The following is a 23848-nucleotide window of genomic DNA, read 5'->3' on the forward strand; positions in this document are numbered from 1 at the left end:
TCTGTCTCCCCCGCATTTATCTTTCTTCTAACTTTCCACGTCTCACCTCTAGCGCAGACAATAACTAAGCGACCACGCATTGGGCCGTTTTATGCTTTGTTTGGTGACAGCAGCTTGATTTTATTCGGTATATTCCTTTTCATAGGACCCTTGCTATTAAAATACATTTATATTTAAGTTTGAAAGCTTGTAAATTCCTTGCGAGAGATGACATATTTTGACATACATTTTTTTGGGCGTGTTTGGTGGGGAGGGAGGGGTCCGAAAATATTTACAACGATCTTACCCCTCCCTCACCGCATTAGTACCCCATTCATAATAGCCCAATTTTACGGGAGAAGGGAGGGTGAAATGAGCATTTTCTCACTGAAGAATTTTCAAAGGTGAGCGAATTTGGGGTGTTATAAGGGAGGACACTAGATGGTTTGTGTCTGGGAGGGATGAGCTAGCCTTGAAGAATGTCACCGAGGGGAGGGAGGGGTGAGCTTATGTGTCATGATGCCGCTGCCGCCAGCCAGCCGGGCGAGCTTCGTGTGTGCCCACTCGCGTTGCAGAACCTACCGCTGCCATATTTTTAAAGGAAATGTCCCATTTTTTTTTGTTATTCTTACACGAACATTATTGGAAGTATTAAAGCCGACATAAAAATCCGCCGTGTGTTAAAATTAACAGATTTTAATGATCTTTCATTTAGTTTTTTTTTAAATTTTTTTTTCTGATTTTCACATTTTGGTCAAAATGTCCAATTTTTTGACGGTTCCCGAGAATGTATTCGTAAAATCACTGCTTCGTTAAATCCGGGGTTTGTGACATCGGGGTTCTAGTGTATTTAACTACGGAAAGCAGAAAACGTACATGTAAACTAACCAGTAAAGATAAACTGTCTTTTGACATATTTTTTTTAGAGGTGGCCTGTAGGGCGACGGACTTGACATAAAGGTTGAAGTGGGTTTAAAGAAAAGCCATCTAGCATTGTGAGTGACAGCATCCTGCCATTGTACGGCTGGTTTCTTAGCGAGTAGCGGTTTGGAAAGGGGGGGGGGGGGGGTTGAAATCAAATGAAAATTTTGGAAAACATCTATTACGACACCCCCTCTATTACGACCCTATTCCTGGGAACCGTGAGGGGTCGTTTCAGAGAGGTTTGACTGTAACATGAATTCTTGGCCCTGCACTGTTGGTGTCAGTGCTTCCCCAACCAGCACACAGCCTGTTTTGAAGTACCGGGCAGCTGTGTTTTAACTAACATGATTTCACTTTGCAACATCAAAAACAAAGTTAATGGTACTACACAACATTTTACAAGCACGTATCGATGCCCTTAAAACAAGGTTCGCAGGAAATGTAGTTAAATACACTGCTGTTGTTGTCATAGAATAAAAACACGCTCCATTATCTTTAAAACAATGGGTATTATTTGCTAGCGTCTTTCCAGACGTGTCGATAATGATGGCTTTAACGGCCATGGCTTGGCTGGGGTGCACTAGGCGAGGTGTTTCCGGGGTGGTTCGCATTATGGAGTTTAAGGGACTGATTCGTCCAGGAATCGACCCCAGGAGACTTGGCTGAGCCAACAGGTCCTTATAGAAAGTAAGGTTAAATATTTTTTTTTTTGGTTCGAATGTGAGACTGGTAATGTAAATTTAGCTACTTGGTGATTGATTTAGAACTTGGTGTTTTGCGCGTGTGAACCGCGGGAGCCTGTCGCACTCACGAGCACGGACGTGCGCGTGTTCAGGTGAAGGTCCTGTACCGGAGCGAGCACCAGGGGGTCGTCTCCCCGCCCGTGCTCGCCGACCTCAACGGGGACGGCTCCGAGGACATCGTGGTGGCCGCGTTCAACTCGTCCGTGCTGGCCTTCGATGGACTCACCTTCGCGCCTCTCTGGAACTTCAGTTTCCCCATGTCGGAATCCTTCAGGTGCAGTCTTTCAACCACTTCTCCTCACGCTCGTACAAGGGTTGCCCCTTCGACTGGGAAAATCGGGGAAAACTCGATTTAAGCGTGAATATTTTTTGGGAGCAGGGAAATCCGGGCGATACCTTTGGAAGCCATCTGGGAATTAGCTGTTTGTCTGGCAAGTCGAAAAGAGCTCAGTTGGAAAACTGCGCGCCGTGCCTACAAACGGTGTCATTTGTACGATTTTTTTTTAAATTTTGTTTTTTGCAGCTTAGTTGAAAAACTGCTCGCCTTGCCTGCAGACTGTGTGTCACTTGTACCGTTTTTGAACGCTGTTACCAGCGAACCTCGGCAGCGGATGTGACGCGCGACACACGGGTTGCCATGTAAGGTCCGGTGTGGAGGGGTGAGGGAAAGTTTGGTAGCTCAGTTTGTTTCTTCTCGATGTTTCTTTATACTTTTACTTCTGAAGATTTCCACAGATGACGTAAATAGTAAACAGAATATACGACCGACCGAAAACTAATACTGTGATTTGGCACATGAAAGACTGGAGGATCTCATTAGCAGAATAAAACAGAAAAAAAGAACTGTTGATTATGAAAGAAACTAGACAAGCAGATAGTGAGCAGCACATAGCTATTTCAGTATAGCCCATACAAGGAACATATATCTGTTTAAGAAGTTTTTACCATTAAAATATATTTTCAGGTATATTTGGAATACACCAAATATTAAAGTGATTTTCTGATAAGTAAATTATATAAAAATAAATATGAACAAGTTGGGAAATACTTAAAGAACTCAAAATTCATAATGAGGACACTACTATGATTTAAAGGCTCTCTATGCAAAATTTAAAGCTCGGAACGTGAGTTATCGAGCTCGGAAAACAATGATGGGAATTTTAATTGTTTATGTTAATGATTACTTATTATTGTCGTGTGTAAACTGTTTTTATCCCTGAGAGCTGTTGAAGTAATTTTAGTTGTGCCCTTATGCTTTGCTCTATTATTTAAACCAATGCGATGTTTTCTTAAAATTTTGTTGTTGATTGCTACTTAAATAGTTTAGACAACACACAAGAGCTATTAAATTATTGTATTAATTTTTCTTTGGTATTCCTGTCAAAACTATATTGATGTTTGATAGTCTGGCAAGATCGCTAATTGCCTAGTTGGGCACGGCTGTATTCCCTAATGTATCGGACTAAAGAGTGTTTGTTGTATTTAGTTCTTTATTTAAAAGTAATTTACTGCATTATGATTTTCAAGCTTTTCATTTAGCTAATACCATGTTTTATCGCATAATATTTGCATGGGTGTGATTTTTATGCGAGAAAATTTTTTTTGTTGGGTTAAGTTTTTCATAAAAACAAAACATGTTACAGGGAAAGTCCATTTATTTAAAAAGCATATTTTAACAAGGTACGCCAAACAATTTAAATTAATTAGTCACTCAAAAATTTGTTAAAAAAAAACTTTGGTTATGCATCTGTGATGATTCACGAGTCTTTTTTCCAATGTACCCTGCAAGAGAAATAACGAAAATATTAAAATTACTTTTTAAGTAGTTTAAATAAAACACTGTACTGGTAAATTAAATAATTTAACTCACCAGAATTACTCGGCATCAGTTATTTTCGTACTTGATGAAAAGTTGCTACCATTGAGGTTTTTTTCGTTGGAATCTGCCTCTTATCTTTTACTTATTTTTTCGTTAATGGAAGATCCACATCCAGCTGTTGTTCAAGATGAAGACTTACCTTAAGTTTGAAGCCCGCATTAATAATCACTGCATTTTCGCATTGTAACTACCACACCGCCTGACTGCAACTTGAAAACTGATTGATGTCGCACAGTTATTGGTCCTGTGATATTTGGCAAGGTCGTGTTTGTACAAAGCGGTCGGAATCTAACAGTAGGACCAAAAAACATTGTGCAAGAGATTTTTTTTCCTTCCAAATTTTGATACGCTAAAATAATAGTGTGACGATCATGCAAATGGGTTGATTATGTGGGTGCGATTATTATGCGATAATATACTCAGTAGTTACATACCTGAAGTTAAGCGTGTGTTGTGAATTTTTTTCAGTCCACCGACCCCTGGCTACTTCAACGACGATGACATCCCTGATTTCTTGGTGCAGTACAACACCGGTCCTGGCTTTCCCATGTACTACTTTTCTCAGGTAGTTCACAGTAAGAAATAACATCCGAGTTATTGCTGATAGGGTGTGAAATGGCACAGAGTTAAGACGCTGGACACTCATTCTGAACGACCTTGGCTCGAAAACCTGTTCAGCTAACCTCATATTTGTTTTCTATGGTTTCTTACTGTAGTTCATGGCTAGGGACAAGATTTTATGGTTTTATTTTCAGGCCAATTTCGTTTTTAAAACAGGAGATTACTGTGAAATCATATGAAATATGTTTTTTTTTTTTTTAAACAATAGCATGTTACTATCCAAATATGATACTTAAATGTGTCATGATACTAATTTCTCGAAAACAATGTTATTTTGACTGCTACATGATACACTTCTCTAATATAAATATTTTTAATAAGCGTGTCTAAACTTTTCGGAACAAACAAAATAAATCTGTTTAGTATTTCTGTTTTTGAAATATGTTCTAAAGTCATAATGTAAAAATGAGTAACTAATGAGAGCTGGAAGATTTAAAAGATTTAACCTTTTTCAATCTTTTTTTATGAAATTGTGCTACAAATGTCATAAATTAATTTTATTGAATTTAATATTTATAATATTAGGTAACTTTCATATGAGTTAAGTTTGGATTGAAAATGCTGATTAGCTTCGTTATTTTAATTTCATTTTGGTGCTTAGTGGTGTATTAACTTGAATTTTGGTGTTATATGTTGATTGGCATATTTTTCGGTGTTATTTAGGTTTTATCTAAATTCACATTGTAATCTTGTCCCTATTTATGGCTGATTCCTTCCAGAATATTTCTGATTCGTATTCGGTTTTTCTACCTGTGATGACCTGGCTGTTGATTATACGTAAAACCCTTAAAAAAATTAAAACGTAAGAATTGCAGTAAATGACAGCCCACAGATTTTGATTTTTAATGGTTGTATTTAGTTGTAGTTTACTTTCATGCAGGCTTAACTGATTTAAACTACATTTGTTTGAACCGTGGTTCAAATCAGTTAAATGGTTTTTATAAAATAACTAGGTAATCTTTTAAAATAATGTATTTAAATAGAATATCTTATTTTTTTAATGAAAGGTCCAAATCCACTCTAATAACAACAAAAGTGTGCTCATTAATGTTCCTTGTGATTTACAGGAACAAAAAAAAAATTAATCAAGATCATATAATTTAAATTATCTGAATAAGTTGTAAATTATACCCAGCTAAATACTCCTCTAAAATTAAATTATTTAATACTTATTTCCTATTCTGTGCGGAACCCCAGACTGTATTGTAAATTCACGTTCTGTTTGAAACACCTATTCTGTGGAGAATCCTCCTCCTGTGGAAAAATATCCTTTCTGCGGTCAAGTCCTAGTCAGATGTGCAGATCTGCTGGACTCACAGTTCTTTGACGTCACAACTTTTCTGGGTCGACACGAGTGGCAGAAAACAGGATGTTGTATGTCTTACATTTGAACTTCCTGAGTACCAAAAAGACTAATGTGATAATAAAAAAAAAGCTGGATTAAACCTAAGAAACGTGATTTAAATAATAATAAAAAAAGTTTTTTGAAAAAATAATATTAGATAATACTGAAGTGAAAGGTTGGTTGTTCACACAGGCCTACATACTTAGATGTAAAAATGGAATACAGTAGAACCTCGATGATACGTTCCCGTTTCATACATTTTCCCGTGTCATACGCCGATTAATTTTGGTCCCGCCGAAAGTTCTATATTTACAATTGTTTACTTTCCCGGGTCATACACTTATAAAATCTTTAATTTCCCGTTTCATACGTTTTTACGAAGCGGAAAAGTCTTAAAATTCACAAATTTTTTTATTATATTCCTCCTGATAAACTACGTTTTAATGCTTTTATTTTGAAAAACGTTCATTGTTTACCTTTGCAAACGTAAGAAAATAACTTTATCGCACCATAGATATGGATAGTATCGGGAAGACTGTGCACGTCGCTATTAGCATCTATGGCCAGCACCAAGCGAGACTAGTGGCGCGAATGATATTGAAAATGGTGCACGCGATTTACCAAGGCACGGATCTCATATTTTGTGCATTCATTAATCTTTGAACTGAATATACTTTTTTGTTATTGTTTTCTTACGATCGGATTGTTTTATATTTTACGTTTCTCAAGTTAAAATTTTATTGAAAATTGTTCTGTTGCATAAAGTTGTTTGTAAAATGAAACAAACCAGCAAAAATTTCTGTTTTTCTTTTTACAATAACCTAATTTTTTTATTTCTAATTTAGGCTTGGTGACTTTTCCCCTCTCCAAGAAAGGACTGCTTTACTTGATTATGGACTGTATTTTACATTTCTGGTAGTGTTATTATATGTATATATAATGATGAATTCATATCTTTCATTAATATGATGCAATTATTTACACATTATGTATTTAAGTTTAATCTGACATTGGGCTGGTATGCTAGATTGAAATTTTTTTTTATTATTGCCATTCCCTTTTCATACACTTTCCCGCATCATACACCATTTTTGTGCCCTCCGTTGAAAAGTGTATGACAGGGGTTCTACTGTATTAATAAGGTAACGCAATTTATGAAATACTGCAGCAAGAAAAAGTACATCCAAAATTCGCATCACAGATCTTCATCACACTATAAAGCTGTGTCTAAGACTCTTGTGCTCCTTGGGTATGCGAGGCAACAGAGCGCACAGGAAACAAGAACCGCACTAGTTAAAGAGGCCACTCCAGTGTTTCAGGGGCACTACGCAACTCGCGTTAAAACTCAAAAGATTCAATGCTAATTTTCATTCTGCTTATAACGTATTAACTAATATAGATTTCGAAATGATGCTCGCTTGATATGTTAAGACAACGATGCTCTTATCAAAGCCCCTTTCTTCAAAAAACGTGCATAAATTATGGTTCAAACCTAGACAATACACTTATGCATATTAGTAAAGATTAGTATAAAACCATAATTTATGCACGTTTTTTGAAGAAAGGGGCTTTGATAAGAGCATCGTTGTCTGTCACATCAAGCTAGCATCAATTCGAAATCTATATTAGTTAATTAGTTATAAGCAAAATGAAAATAGCATTGAATGTTATGAGGTTGACGCGGGTTGCGTGGTGCCCCTGAAACACTGGAGTGGCCTCTCAAGTGCGCGGCGGGGACGAGCTAGCAAGCCGCGGAGCCAGCCGTGCTGGGTGCCGTGCCGTAGACGACCGTGCTGGACGGGCGGACGGGAGCCCCCCTGCTAGACGTGCCGGTGGTCCACACGCTCGGCGGCCAGGCGCCGGCCGTGACCGTGGGCACGGCGGCGCCGGGCAGCGACTTCCTGCTGTACTGGGCGGCCGACTGCGCGGGCAGCGAGGGGGCGGCCGAGCCGTTCAGCTTCGTGCCAGGTGCGTGCGCCCGCGCTCCGCACACACGGCAGCGGCGGGCGGGGGGTAACACCAAAATAACACCGCAACGCTTGCCAACACCCCATATAACACAGAGAGTATGGGCAAGATTACACAGAGAATTCCGATAAAACCAAAATAACTCCGCACAGCTTGTCAATACCCCATATAACACCGAGAGTAGGGAAAAGATTACACTGAGAATTTCGATAAAACCAAAATAACTCCGCACAGCTTGTCAATACCCCATATAACACCCAGAGTAGGGACAAGATTACACTGAGAATTCCGATAAAACCAAAATAACGCCGCACAGCTAGTCAATACCTCATATAACACTGAGAGTATGGGCAAGATTACACGGAGAATTCCGATAAAACCAAAATAACTCCGCACAGCTTGTCAATACCCCATATAACACCAAGAGTAGGGACAAGATTACACTGAGAATTCCGATAAAACCAAAATAACACCGCACAGCTAGTCAATACCTCATATAACACCGAGAGTATGGGCAAGATTACACGGAGAATTCCGATAAAACCAAAATAACTCCGCACAGCTTGTCAATACCCCATACAACACCGAGAGTAGGGACAAGATTACACTGAGAATTCCGATAAAACCAAAATAACACCGCACAGCTAGTCAATACCTCATATACCACCGAGAGTATGGGCAAGATTACACTGAGAATTCCGATAAAACCAAAATAACACCGCACAGCTAGTCAATACCTCATATAACACCGAGAGTATGGGCAAGATTACACTGAGAATTCCGATAAAACCAAAATAACACCGCACAGCTAGTCAATACCTCATATAACACCAAGAGTAGGGACAAGATTACACGGAGAATTCCGATAAAACCAAAATAACTCCGCAACGCTTGTCAATACCCCATACAACACCGAGAGTAGGGACAAGATTACACTGAGAATTTCGATAAAACCAAAATAACACCGCACAGCTAGTCAATACCCCATATAACACCGAGAGTATGGGCAAGATTACACTGAGAATTCCGATAAAACCAAAATAACACCGCACAGCTAGTCAATACCTCATATAACACAGAGAGTATTGGCAAGATTACACTGAGAATTCCGATAAAACCAAAATTACTCCGCACAGCTTGTCAATACCCCATATAACACCAAGAGTAGGGACAAGATTACACGGAGAATTCCGATAAAACCAAAATAACTCCGCAACGCTTGTCAATACCCCATACAACACCGAAAGTAGGGACAAGATTACACTGAGAATTCCGATAAAACCAAAATAACACCGCACAGCTAGTCAATACCTCATATAACACCGAGAGTATGGGCAAGATTACACGGAGAATTCCGATAAAACCAAAATAACTCCGCAACGCTTGTCAATACCCCATACAACACGGAGAGTAGGGACAAGATTACACTGAGAATTCCGATAAAACCAAAATAACACCGCACAGCTAGTCAATACCTCATATAACACCGAGAGTATGGGCAAGATTACACTGAGAATTCCGATAAAACCAAAATAACTCCGCACAGCTTGTCAATACCCCATAAAACACTAAGAGTAGAGACAAGATTACGCGGAGAATTCCGATAAAACCAAAATAACTCCGCACGCTTGTCAATACCCCATACAACACCGAGAGTAGGGACAAGATTACACTGAGAATTCCGATAAAACCAAAATAACACCGCACAGCTAGTCAATACCTCATATAACACCGAGAGTATTGGCAAGATTACACTGAGAATTCCGATAAAACCAAAATTACTCCGCACAGCTTGTCAATACCCCATATAACACCAAGAGTAGGGACAAGATTACACTGAGAATTCCGATAAAACCAAAATAACTCCGCACAGCTTGTCAATACCCCATAAAACACCAAGAGTAGGGACAAGATTACGCGGAGAATTCCGATAAAACCAAAATAACACCGCACAGCTAGTCAATACCTCATTTAACACCAAGAGTAGGGACAAGATTACACGGAGAATTCCGATAAAACCAAAATAACTCCGCAACGCTTGTCAATACCCCATACAACACCGAGAGTAGGGACAAGATTACACTGAGAATTCCGATAAAACCAAAATAACACCGCACAGCTAGTCAATACCTCATATGACACCGAGAGTAAGGGCAAGATTACACGGAGAATTCCGATAAAACCAAAATAACTCCGCAACGCTTGTCAATACCCCATACAACACCGAGAGTAGGGACAAGATTACACTGAGAATTCCGATAAAACCAAAATAACACCGCACAGCTAGTCAATACCTCATATAACACCGAGAGTATGGGCAAGATTACACGGAGAATTCCGATAAAACCAAAATAACTCCGCAACGCCTGTCAATACCCCATACAACACCGAGAGTATGGGCAAGATTACACTGAGAATTCCGATAAAACCAAAATAACTCCGCACAGCTTGTCAATACCCCATAAAACACCAAGAGTAGGGACAAGATTACGCGGAGAATTCCGATAAAACCAAAATAACTCCGCAACGCTTGTCAATACCCCATACAACACCGAGAGTAGGGACAAGATTACACTGAGAATTCCGATAAAACCAAAATAACACCGCACAGCTAGTCAATACCTCATATAACACCGAGAGTATTGGCAAGATTACACTGAGAATTCCGATAAAACCAAAATAACACCGCACAGCTAGTCAATACCTCATATAACACCGAGAGTATGGGCAAGATTACACTGAGAATTCCGATAAAACCAAAATAACTCCGCACAGCTTGTCAATACCCCATAAAACACCAAGAGTAGGGACAAGATTACGCGGAGAATTCCGATAAAACCAAAATAACACCGCACAGCTAGTCAATACCTCATATAACACCGAGAGTATTGGCAAGATTACACTGAGAATTCCGATAAAACCAAAATTACTCCGCACAGCTTGTCAATAGCCCATATAACACCAAGAGTAGGGACAAGATTACTCTGAGAATTCCGATAAAACCAAAATAACTCCGCACAGCTTGTCAATACCCCATAAAACACCAAGAGTAGGGACAAGATTACGCGGAGAATTCCGATAAAACCAAAATAACACCGCACAGCTAGTCAATACCTCATATAACACCAAGAGTAGGGACAAGATTACACGGAGAATTCCGATAAAACCAAAATAACTCCGCAACGCTTGTCAATACCCCATACAACACCGAGAGTAGGGACAAGATTACACTGAGAATTCCGATAAAACCAAAATAACACCGCACAGCTAGTCAATACCTCATATGACACCGAGAGTAAGGGCAAGATTACACGGAGAATTCCGATAAAACCAAAATAACTCCGCAACGCTTGTCAATACCCCATACAACACCGAGAGTAGGGACAAGATTACACTGAGAATTCCGATAAAACCAAAATAACACCGCACAGCTAGTCAATACCTCATATAACACCGAGAGTATGGGCAAGATTACACGGAGAATTCCGATAAAACCAAAATAACTCCGCAACGCCTGTCAATACCCCATACAACACCGAGAGTATGGGCAAGATTACACTGAGAATTCCGATAAAACCAAAATAACTCCGCACAGCTTGTCAATACCCCATAAAACACCAAGAGTAGGGACAAGATTACGCGGAGAATTCCGATAAAACCAAAATAACTCCGCAACGCTTGTCAATACCCCATACAACACCGAGAGTAGGGACAAGATTACACTGAGAATTCCGATAAAACCAAAATAACACCGCACAGCTTGTCAATACCCCATAAAACACCAAGAGCAGGGACAAGATTACGCGGAGAATTCCGATAAAACCAAAATAACACCGCACAGCTAGTCAATACCTCATATAACACCAAGAGTATGGCAAGATTACACTGAGAATTCCGATAAAACCAAAATAACACCGCACAGCTTGTCAATACCCCATACAACACCGAGAGTAGGGACAAGATTACACTAAGAATTCCGATAAAACCAAAATAACTCCGCACAGCTTGTCAATACCCCATATAACACCGAGAGTATGGGCAAGATTACACTGAGAATTGCGATAAAACCAAAATAACACCGCACAGCTAGTCAATACCTCATATAACACCGAGAGTAGGGACAAGATTACACTGAGAATTCCGATAAAACCAAAATAACTCCGCAACGCTTGTCAATACCCCATACAACACCGAGAGCATGGCAAGATTACACTGAGAATTCCGATAAAACCAAAATAACTCCGCAACGCTTGTCAATACCCCATACAACACCGAGAGTAGGGACAAGATTACACTGAGAATTCCGATAAAACCAAAATAACACCGCACAGCTAGTCAATACCTCATATAACACCGAGAGTATGGCAAGATTACACTGAGAATTCCGATAAAACCAAAATAACTCCGCACATCTTGTCAATACCCCATACAACACCGAGAGTAGGGACAAGATTACACTAAGAATTCCGATAAAACCAAAATAACACCGCACAGCTAGTCAATACCTCATATAACACCAAGAGTAGGGACAAGATTACACGGAGAATTCCGATAAAACCAAAATAACTCCGCAATGCTTGTCAATACCCCATACAACACCGAGAGTAGGGACAAGATTACACTAAGAATTCCGATAAAACCAAAATAACACCGCACAGCTAGTCAATACCTCATATAACACCGAGAGTATGGGCAAGATTACACTGAGAATTGCGATAAAACCAAAATAACTCCGCACAGCTTGTCAATACCCCATATAACACCAAGAGTAGGGACAAGATTACACGGAGAATTCCGATAAAACCAAAATTACTCCGCACAGCTTGTCAATACCCCATACAACACCGAGAGTATGGCAAGATTACACTGAGAATTCCGATAAAACCAAAATAACTCCGCAACGCTTGTCAATACCCCATACAACACCGAGAGTAGGGACAAGATTACACTGAGAATTCCGATAAAACCAAAATAACACCGCACAGCTAGTCAATACCTCATATAACACCGAGAGTATGGGCAAGATTACACTGAGAATTGCGATAAAACCAAAATAACTCCGCACAGCTTGTCAATACCCCATATAACACCGAGAGTAGGGACAAGATTACACGGAGAATTCCGATAAAACCAAAATAACTCCGCAACGCTTGTCAATACCCCATACAACACCGAGAGTAGGGACAAGATTACACTGAGAATTCCGATAAAACCAAAATAACACCGCACAGCTAGTCAATACCTCATATAACACCGAGAGTAGGGACAAGATTACACTGAGAATTCCGATAAAACCAAAATAACTCAGCACAGGTTGTCAATACCCCATGTATAGAGACCGGAAAAATTCGCGAATTCATTTCTGCGATAGGCTAAAATACAAATAGTTGTACCTCAGTGCCGCCTCTGCTGTTGGCTCACAACTCACCTGGATGACTCTGGGCCAATGAGAAACACCCGCCCAAAGCTTTGTCGAATCACAGGCTGCTACGCTGGAACGTCTCACAAGACAGCAGCCAATGAGAGGGTGACATTTGACCGAGTGTACGTAGAACTATGGAGTTCATCCTGGAGGTCATTGAACCCGCGAATGTTTCCGGTCCCTAGCCATATAACACCGAGAGTAGGGACAAGATTACACGGAAAATTCCAATAAAACCAAAATAACTTCGCACAACTTGTCAATACACCACACAACACCGGAATTCAACTGAAAACACGAAGTTCATCAGAAATGTCAAAAAATTTAAGTCAAGTTAAAAAAAATGGTATCTCTTACTAAGGTCAATTAATTGAAAGTAATTTATTCAGCATAAATTTTGTACATGCACATGGATTGGTAAAAAATTGATATGAATGGTAATAAGACCTCAGAGTTATTAGTATACTTTTTTTTTTAAAATTAATATAGTTCTTCCATTATTTAAATAATTATTTTTTTATGAAAGTCAAAAATTTTTAATGTGTACTTAAGATTTTGTGGTGTTTGAGGATTTAATTGGCCCGCACCTAGTATTTTCACTTACATGTAAGCGTCCAGGGCATATTCGTTTTGAGGGTTTGAGTCCTGCAACATTGGGTACGTAGCGTTGCACAGGCAGAAACACACGCAGACAAACGTCTGTTTCACGTGGTTTCCGACCTGTAACGCGTCGTCGGGCGCCACGGGGGAACGCAAGGTTTGTTGACGAGGGGGCACGGCCGTGTGTTGCAGGCAGCTCCGTGCGAGCCCAGAACAGTGCCGACCTGTGTCGCCAGCGCTTCAACACCAGCACGGTCAGCAGGCTGTACGCGCTGAGTCAGCACGCCGGCCCTCCGGGCGTTGTCCTGTACTCCTCCGGTACTGCTCGCACTTGTAGATACTGTGTGTCATTTAGTGTATAGTGTTTTGAAACATTTGAATATTGAACTTCCCCGCGCTGCTTGCTAGCAGCGCCAAGTTTTTCAAGTTGGCTGCCTGCCAAGTTGGATAGCCCTGCAGTTTCTGGCAATGAAGCAACAGTTGTTGTTCGACCATCATGGCGGTAATTTGTGCTATCGTGCACACTTGCTGCCAATCGAGTTGTTTGTGAGTGCATCGTCATTAATTGTGTCGTTTTATCTGGATTTTACAGTCTCGTAAATCTCTAGATAGAACAGGTGCGCTGCGTAATTTCACTGGGTTTTACAGAGCGAGGGTCGAAAACTGTCACTCATCTCTCTTACAGTCACTGGCTTTGTATCAGTCCATTTTTTTTTAAGTTGTCACTTGTTCCACTTTATTAATTCGGTTTTACTTTTAAATAGCTGATATAAAAATATGCATTATGAACATTTTTTTAAAAATTAAAACCCACTTTCCTTCTGTCAGTGTGTTCAGTGGCACAATAGTTTCAGAAATTACCCACAAGGGGACATACCATAATTTTGGATGAATTTATTTTAATAATATGCATCAGTATTATTAGCTGGGTGGCAGCCCGACCGGGAAAATCTGGAAACCTTGAATTAGCAGAAAATTTTTTTTTGGTGCTAGGAAAACCCATGTGAAACCAGTTGATTTTTTGAAAGCCATCTGGCAATATTTGTTTGTTTAGTAAGTTGAAAAGAGCTTGGTTGAATAACTGCTTTTTGTGCCTGCGAAGTGCATAAATTATGGTTATACCATTTTCGAGCATTGCTTACTGACAAACCTCTGCAGCTGACGAGTGAGAAACGTGACACACATTGCCAGCTATCATCAGGAGGAGGAGTAAATCACAACATTTATTTCTTCTCTCGCGTTTCTCTGAAGATTTTCACCAATTCTAATAATAAACAGAAGCTACAACTGAAAACTATTCCCTATTTATGTCACGCTAAAGACTGGATGCTCTATTGCAGAATAATACAAAAAATAAATAAATATATGTTTAACATGGAAGAAAATATACTTGTGCTGCTGCCATATTTCTTATTTTCGTTAAGTGTGTTAATAGATAGGTATTTTTTTTAAAGGCTACCCTGAGAAAAGAAAAAAATATCTGTTTATTAAGATTTTACTATTACATAAATGTTAAGATACATTTGTTCTACAGCCAGAATTAAATTGATTTTTTATGATCAGTACAAAAAATAGTATAGACAAGGAAGGTATTTCACTACTAAAAATTAACATAGGGTAGATTACTGTCATTAAAAGGTTCTCTATGAATAATTTAAAACTAGGAACATTTTCTGTATAGTGCTGAACTGACATAAAATACTGGTGAGAATTTTAATTGTGTATGTTAATAATAAAAAAACTATTTTCATCCTTTGCAGCTGTTGAAGTATGTAATTTTAATTATGCCTATCGGTGTATTATTTATGTCAATGCTGTATTTTCGTAAAATTTTGCTGATTGCTACTGTCATAATTAAAACAACGTGGGTACATGTTTTACTAAATTAGGTATGTTAGGGAAATAAACTTTTATCATAGAGAATTATAGTAGTCTTACAGGAATAATTTCTATTTTATATAATGTTAAATGATTCATATTTAATATGAAACAGTAAAATTGTTTCATCTCTTATGTAACCAATATTTTATAAAGTTACCTTTCGTCGCTTAGTTAATATTACCGCCTAACTCTAAATTATGTTGACATACACTTTTTTCATAGAGTAATATAGTAGTCATACAGGAATACTTTCTATTTTATATAATATTAAATGATTCACATTTAATATGAAATAGTAAAATTGTTTCATCTCTTATGTAACCAATATTTTTAGAAAGTTACCTTTCATCGCTTAGTTAATATTACCGCCTAATTTGTAATTCTATTTTATTTTATAACAACATTTTGAATACTTATTATTTTTACTATAAAGCAAGGGTAACTGACTACACTCCTATTACATCTGCATGGAGCCTACTGCAGTTGGTAGTCAGCTTAGTGTATTTGGGTGGTTCCATTTTTTTGCGATGTTGCTGCTATCTCTAAAATTGTTGCCAGTAGAAATTTTTGTATCTGGGGATGCGAAACGTCTGCTAGAATGCGTTGGAACCGAAAAAACGATTTCGTTAAAAAAATGTCAGGCGGTATTGCTTCTTAAGTGACTATATATTTTTATTAGTTAGTAGTAACATGTAATAAAACTGACTTGAAAAACCTTAAAAAATCCTTGAAAAAATCCTGGAAATTGGTTTTGCCAATAAAGTAGCCACCCAATTAAAGTTGGAATATTCACATTGTTTCTCTTAACATCTTTTATGTTATTTTTGCAACAGTTATTCTTTAATTGAGTTAATTGAGTCCCAGTTAGCCAAAACCCACTTTGTATTACATTATAACCATGGTCATTATAGTTCCAATGTTGTTTATGGGGACTGTGGAAACACTCAGTATAGATGAGGGGTACAAGGAGGTGTCACTGTAGCAGCGTCGTGGTGCAAAGGGGCGGAAAGTTGTTTATGGGGACTGTGGAAACGCTCGGTATAGATGAGGGTTACAAGGAGGTCTCACTAGCAGCGTCGTGGTGCGAAGGGGCGGAATGTTGTTTATGGGGACTGTGGAAACACTCGGTATAGATGTGCGGTACAAGGAGGTGTCACTGCAGAAGCGTCGTGGTGCGAAGGGGCGGTTTGTTGTTTATGGGGATTGTGGAAACACTCGGTATAGATGAGGGGTACAAGGAGGTGTTACTAGCAGCGTCGTGGTGAGAAGGAGCGGAATGTTGTTTATAGGGACTGTGGAAACACTCGGTATAGATGAGAAGTACAAGGAGGTGTCACTAGCAGCGTCGTGGTGAGAAGGAGCGGAATGTTGTTTATGGGGACTGTGGAAAAGCTCGGTATAGATGAGGGTTACAAGGAGGTCTCACTAGCAGCGTCGTGGTGCGAAGGGGCGGAATGTTGTTTATGGGGACTGTGGAAAAGCTCGGTATGGATGAGGGTTACAAGGAGGTCTCACTAGCAGCGTCGGGGTGCGAAGGGACGGAATGTTGTTTATGGGGACTGTGGAAACGCTCGGTATAGATGAGGGTTACAAGGAGGTCTCACTAGCAGCTTCGTGGTGCGAAGGGGTGGAATGTTGTTTATGGGGACTGTGGAAACACTCGGTATAGATGAGGGGTACAAGGAGGTGACACTGCAGCAGCGTCGTGGTGTGAAGGGGCGGAATGTTGTTTATGGGGACTGTGGAAACACTCGGTATAGATGAGGGGTACAAGGAGGTGTCACTGCAGCGGCGTCGTGGTGAGAAGGGGGGAATGTTGTTTATGGGGACTGTGGAAACATTTGGTATAGATGGGCGGTTTAAGGAGGTGTCACTGCAGAAGCGTCGTGGTGAGAAGGAGCGGAATGTTGATTATGGGGACTGTGGAAACACTCCGTATAGATGAGTTGTACAAGGTGTCACTGCAGCAGCGTCGTGGTGCGAAAGGGCGGAATGTTGTTTATGGGGACTGTGGAAACACTCGGTATAGATGAGGGGTACAAGGAGGTGTCACTGCAGCAGCGTCGTGGTGAGGAGGGGTGGAATGTTGTTTATGGGGACTGTGGAAACACTCGGTATAGATGAGGGGTACAAGGAGGTGTCACTAGCAGCGTCGTGGTGCGGAGGGGCGGAATGTTGTTTATGGGGACTGTGGAAACACTCGGTATAGATGAGGGGTACAAGGAGGTTTCACTAGCAGCGTCGTGGTGCGGAGGGGTGGAATGTTGTTTATGGGGACTGTGGAAACACTCTGTATAGATGAGGGGTACAAGGAGGTGACACTGCAGCAGCGTCGTGGTGCGAAGGGGCGGAATGTTGTTTATGGGGACTGTGGAAACACTCGGTATAGATGACGGGTACAAGGAGGTGTCACTGCAGCAGCGTCGTGGTGCGAAAGGGCGGTATGTTGTTTATGGGGACTGTGGAAACACTCAGTATAGATGAGGGGTACAAGGAGGTCTCACTGCAGCAGCGTCGTGGTGCGAAAGGGCGGAATGTTGTTTATGGGGACTGTGGAAACACTCGGTATAGATGTGCGGTACAAGGAGGTGTCACTGCAGAAGCGTCGTGGTGCGAAGGGGCGGTTTGTTGTTTATGGGGATTGTGGAAACACTCGGTATAGATGAGGGGTACAAGGAGGTGTCACTGCAGCAGCGTCAAGGTGAGGAGGGGTGGAATGTTGTTTATAGGGACTGTGGAAACACTCGGTATAGATGAGGGTTAGAAGGAGGTGTCACTAGCAGCGTCGTGGTGCGGAGGGGCGGAATGTTTATGGGGACTGTGGAAACACTCGGTATAGATGAGGGGTACAAGGAGGTGTCACTGTAGCAGCGTCGTGGTGCAAAGGGGCGGAAAGTTGTTTTTGGGGACTGTGGAAATGCTCGGTATTGATGAGGGTTACAAGGAGGTCTCACTAGCAGCGTCGTGGTGCGAAGGGGCGGAATGTTGTTTATGGGGACTGTGGAAAGACTCGGTATAGATGAGGGGTACAAGGAGGTGTCACTGCAGCAGCGTCGTGGTGCGAAAGGGCGGAATGTTGTTTATGGGGACTGTGGAAACACTCGGTATAGATAAGGGGTACAAAGAGGTGTCACTAGCAGCGTCGTGGTGCGAAGGGGCGGAATGTTGTTTATGGGGACTGTGGAAACACTCGGTATAGATGAGGGGTACAAGGAGGTGTCACTAGCAGCGTCGTGGTGAGAAGGAGCGGAACGTTGTTTATAGGGACTGTGGAAACACTCGGTATAGATGAGGGGTACAAGGAGGTGTCACTAGCAGCATCGTGGTGAGAAGGAGCGGAATGTTGTTTATGGGGACTGTGGAAACACTCGGTATAGATGAGGGGTACAAGGAGGTGACACTGCAGCAGCGTCGTGGTGCGAAGGGGCGGAATGTTGTTTATGGGGACTGTGGAAACACTCGGTATAGATGAGTTGTACAAGGTGTCACTGCAGCAGCGTCGTGGTGCGAAGGGGCGGAATGTTGTTTATGGCGACTGTGGAAACACTCGGTATAGATGAGGGGTACAAGGAGGTGTCACTAGCAGCGTCGTGGTGAGAAGGAGCGGAACGTTGTTTATAGGGACTGTGGAAACACTCGGTATAGATGAGGGGTACAAGGAGGTGTCACTAGCAGCATCGTGGTGAGAAGGAGCGGAATGTTGTTTATGGGGACTGTGGAAACACTCTGTATAGATGAGGGGTACAAGGAGGTGACACTGCAGCAGCGTCGTGGTGCGAAGGGGCGGAATGTTGTTTATGGGGACTGTGGAAACACTCGGTATAGATGAGTTGTACAAGGTGTCACTGCAGCAGCGTCGTGGTGCGAAGGGGCGGAATGTTGTTTATGGCGACTGTGGAAACACTCGGTATAGATGAGGGGTACAAGGAGGTGTCACTGCAGCAGCGTCGTGGTGAGGAGGGGTGGAATGTTTGTTATAGGGACTGTGGAAACACTCGGTGTAGATGAGGGGTACAAGGAGGTGACACTGCAGCAGCGTCGTGGTGCGAAGGGGCGGAATGTTGTTTATGGGGACTGTGGAAACACTCGGTATAGATGAGGGGTACAAGGAGGTGTCACTATCAGCGTCGTGGTGCGAAGGAGCGGAATGTTGTTTATGGGGACTGTGGAAACACTCGGTATAGATGAGGGGTACAAGGAGGTGTCACTAGCAGCGTCGTGGTTAGAAGGAGTGGAATGTTGTTTATGGGGACTGTGGAAACACTCGGTATAGATGAGGGGTACAAGGAGGTGACACTTAAGCAGCGTCTTGGTGCGAAGGGGCGGAATGTTGTTTATGGGGACTGTGGAAACATTCGGTATAGATGAGGGGTACAAGGAGGTGTCACTAGCAGCGTCGTGGTTAGAAGGAGTGGAATGTTGTTTATGGGGACTGTGGAAACACTTGGTATAGATGAGGGGTACAAGGAGGTGACACTAAAGCAGCGTCGTGGTGCGAAGGAGCGGAATATTGTTTATGGGGACTGTGGAAACACTCGGTATAGATGAGGGGTACAAGGAGGTGTCACTAGCAGCGTCGTGGTTAGAAGGAGTGGAATGTTGTTTATGGGGACTGTGGAAACACTCGGTATAGATGAGGGGTACAAGGAGGTGACACTTAAGCAGCGTCTTGGTGCGAAGGGGCGGAATGTTGTTTATGGGGACTGTGGAAACATTCGGTATAGATGAGGGGTACAAGGAGGTGTCACTAACAGCGTCGTGGTTAGAAGGAGTGGAATGTTGTTTATGGGGACTGTGGAAACACTCGGTATAGATGAGAGGTACAAGGAGGTGTCACTAGCAGCGTCGTGGTGCGAAGGGGCGGAATGTTGTTTATGGGGACTGTGGAAACACTCGGTATAGATGAGAGGTACAAGGAGGTGTCACTAGCAGCGTCGTGGTGCGAAGGGGCGGAATGTTGTTTAAGGGGACTGTGGAAACACTCGGTATAGACGAGGGGTACAAGGAGGTGTCACTAGCAGCGTCGTGGTGCGAAGGGGCGGAATGTTGTTTATGGGGACTGTGGAAACACTCGGTATAGACGAGGGGTACAAGGAGGTGTCACTAGCAGCGTCGTGGTGCGAAGGGGCGGAATGTTGTTTATGGGGACTGTGGAAACACTCGGTATAGACGAGGGGTACAAGGAGGTGTCACGTGGTGAGAAGGGGCGGGGCGTGTTGCAGACGACAGGAGCGCCCTGGAGCACAGCCAGGCGGGGAACGCCTCTCGCGAGGTCCAGCAGTTCCTGGCCTCGCACCCAGAGCTACAGGAGGCGTACGGCGCGGAGGCTCATGCTGAGGATGGCCCCAGTAGCTTCCGCCACAAGGACGGGGGCCCGCTCCTGGAGGTGGGCAAGCGGCCCAGCCACGGCTGGCCCCGGGGGGATGGCGCGTGGGATGCCCCGGACTACGAGCTGCCCTACGAGCCGGCCGGCGACGACCAGTACGGCGGCCGGCGCTTCAAGAGGAGCCGGGGGCCGGGGTCCCCGGCTGGGATCCCTCGCCTCACCAGCACAGGTCATTCAAACAAACCCCATAAAAAAAAATTGGTTGTCTGTAAAGTTGGTTTACGGACGATAGTTTAACGTGACGTCATAACAAAACACTAAAATTACGAAAATACCATTTCGCTGCACTAGAGACATTCCTGTATTTACTTTGAAAACAGTGTTAATAAATCCATGTTAGTTTCTGAGAAATCCCATTTTATAGCTCACATTTCAATATCGGAGCAGTGCCGCTGCCACCGCCATTAACTGTTTACCCGTGTTAGTTTGCATGTTTGTTTCGATGAACTTTATTCAAATATTGTGAATGGTTAATTAGGTGAGGTTAGCTATATCAAAAAAATTGGTTGACTGTAAAGTCGGTTTACAGACGATAGATTAACGTGACAATGTCATAACAAATCATTGATCAAATGATTGCATACTTTTATGAATTAAATTGAATCTTTTTTATTGATTTATCACTATTTTGTATGGATACAAAGAAGGAGTGAAATGAAATCTACAATTTAATTGATAAATTTACTTTTAATGCACTCATTAATTCAAATATGTTAATTACTTTAACAAAGAGATCATTTTAACTATATTTTTTATACATGTTTGATATTTAATTTCTTCCCCTCTGTGTTATTCTGTTAAGGATAGGACGATGATAGGAAAAGTAGGAAACGAATGGGAGTGTTTCAAGTTTAATGTGCCTGGAAAAAGTCAAATCATAGGTTGTTCCAATCGAGTGAAAGAGAGATAGATGCGGCACAAGCGTACAATGAGCGTAACGGGAAACTGCATAATGGGACAATGTGCGTTACGGGACACTTTTTCGTGCGTGCAACTGGCGTTCATTGATTGATTAGACGTCACGTCAAAATAAAAACATTGTATGCATATTTTGTTCATAATTCATACCTTCCTACAAAATTTGTAGTGGATTGCAATGAAACCAAAATAAAACAAATTATAATGTCAATAGACTAGATAACACTGCAATTGTGAATTTTATCTCTTTAATTTTTTAACCGTACCACTTAAACCATGTTCAAAACAATATCGCAGCAATGACGTAGGTTTTGGTTGTCATGGAGGGTAAGTTAGTGCTCCTGCCGTGGTGGTGTGGCCTGTTGCGGTGTGGGGCCTTTGTGTTAGTGGAAAATCGACTTGACAGTATGACTAGGCTGAGAGGAGTGCCAGTACCTCTCTTCGCAGCTTCACCCCTTTTGGCATTTGGACATGAGAAAAATAGTTTTTCGATAGTTTGCAAGTTACCGCTGTGCAACTTAAAAAAAAAAGCAGTAAGTTACAAATGAAACACAGGTAAATAGTCTCTGTACATGCAATCAGTGCAATATTTAAAGTATTTTCCCAGGTTGCAAATCCTCAGAAAGTCGAAGTCGAAGTGAAGATTAATTTTCTTAGACATAGTCTTCTCAGAGCAGAGTAGGTTAAAAGTTGAATTTTACACCGTCTCTTGGGGCCTTTTGGCCAACTGCAGATTTTTACCTTCAGGGAACCACTGACGCTATTAAAAATGGATGGAAACTGTCAGCATGTTTCTCGGGTAGGTAATAAACAGCAGGCACCAGAAGCTTGCCCGCCCCCGCCCCTCTTATCCAGCGATGGCTGCAGCCATGTTTATCTTTCGACAGCTCAGGCAATATTTCTTTCGGCCTAGCTAACAAAAATAAACGATTGATTCACATCCCACTGTAGTCCCCCCCCCCCCCCCCCCGGCCGAATAATAAAGCTGGCGTCTTTCACACAAGCCATGCAAGGATTGGGGAAAAAAAAACTAGCAAAACCTTTAGTACATGCTATTCAAGATGTGATGACATTTTTTGCAGGTGTTCAGTGAACATTTAAATTTTGGCGGGTGGATATTACCGCATTTACCCACGTACGGGTCACAGATTTCATGCAGATTTTTTGTTTAATAAAATGTACTGTGACCCATATGCGAAAATTTCCATTTTGGGTAAGGAAATTAACGTTACATTGTTGTGGTTGACAGTGTGCTTAAATAACTAGTCTGTGTTGGTTTTTAATAAATATGTCACAGGTAATTATATAAATTGTTTAGTTAAAATATCTCTGCAGTGCATGTAAAGCATCATGAACTCCTCCGTTAAGCAACGTCTGCCGCCAGTCTGACGGCTACCCGACCGGCCGGCGCCGGTAAGTGACGTGGCAGTCTGCTGACGTGCTGACGCTCTGCAAGAGGGATACCAGCCGTAGAGAAAAAGGGGAATGGAGTGTGTGTGGCCACGCAGCAGTGTCCAAACATTGTTTTGGCGTGATGTTTCCAACGCTTTCCTGCTGCAACATTTCATTAATGACAAAACAGCTGTAAAAGGGCATACTTGTTTTTATTGAAGAAACTGACAAAAATTGACAAGGAAGTAACCTGTGGTATTTTCTCTCATTGGGAAGGGAAACATGGGTATAAAAATAGCATTATTTTCCTTTGTATTTATTGTTAGTGCTAGGGTGAAGGGGTGAGAGGGGAGGAAGGGCCATAAAGGATGAAGAGGGGAAAGACGAAGGACATCAGTGCTGTTTCTTACTCGGCAATAACACAGATGATAGAGACTACACTTTCATTCTACTGGAGACCGTTATATGGCGTGACTCATATTCGAGGGTGACCGTTACAATAAAATTTTGGATTTTTTTGCCCAAAATTAAGGGTGCGACCCATATGAAGGAGTGACTCTTCTGCTGGTGAAATTGTATCATAAAATTAATAAAATAAATTATTATGCTTGATTAGTATGAAGGTCGTTCAAATACAAACCAAAATATTTTCGTACAATTTTATTGGTGATTTTTAAAAATTCAAATGAAATGCCTTATTTTTCTGCATAGTTTCCTTTAACAGAAATACATTTTCTCTATCGGATAGTAAGCTTTTTGATCCCTTTATGAAAAAAATAAGATGGTTGCC

At 41.6% G+C, this 23848-nt stretch overlaps 1 protein-coding gene across 1 annotated transcript in view; it reads left to right on the forward strand.

Moving 5' to 3' along the window:
* LOC134538795 (uncharacterized) overlaps nucleotides 1-23848 on the forward strand; it is a 39743-nt gene that overhangs the window by 10078 nt on the left and 5817 nt on the right. Inside the window, exons 5-9 of the mRNA XM_063380286.1 lie at nucleotides 1739-1920; nucleotides 3994-4090; nucleotides 7276-7459; nucleotides 13674-13799; nucleotides 20585-20917. Coding sequence (XP_063236356.1) covers nucleotides 1739-1920; nucleotides 3994-4090; nucleotides 7276-7459; nucleotides 13674-13799; nucleotides 20585-20917 — 922 coding nt within the window. The remainder of the gene's footprint in view (nucleotides 1-1738; nucleotides 1921-3993; nucleotides 4091-7275; nucleotides 7460-13673; nucleotides 13800-20584; nucleotides 20918-23848) is intronic.

Source organism: Bacillus rossius, chromosome 14 (genome assembly GCF_032445375.1).
Source record: "Bacillus rossius redtenbacheri isolate Brsri chromosome 14, Brsri_v3, whole genome shotgun sequence".
NCBI lineage: Eukaryota > Metazoa > Arthropoda > Insecta > Phasmatodea > Bacillidae > Bacillus > Bacillus rossius.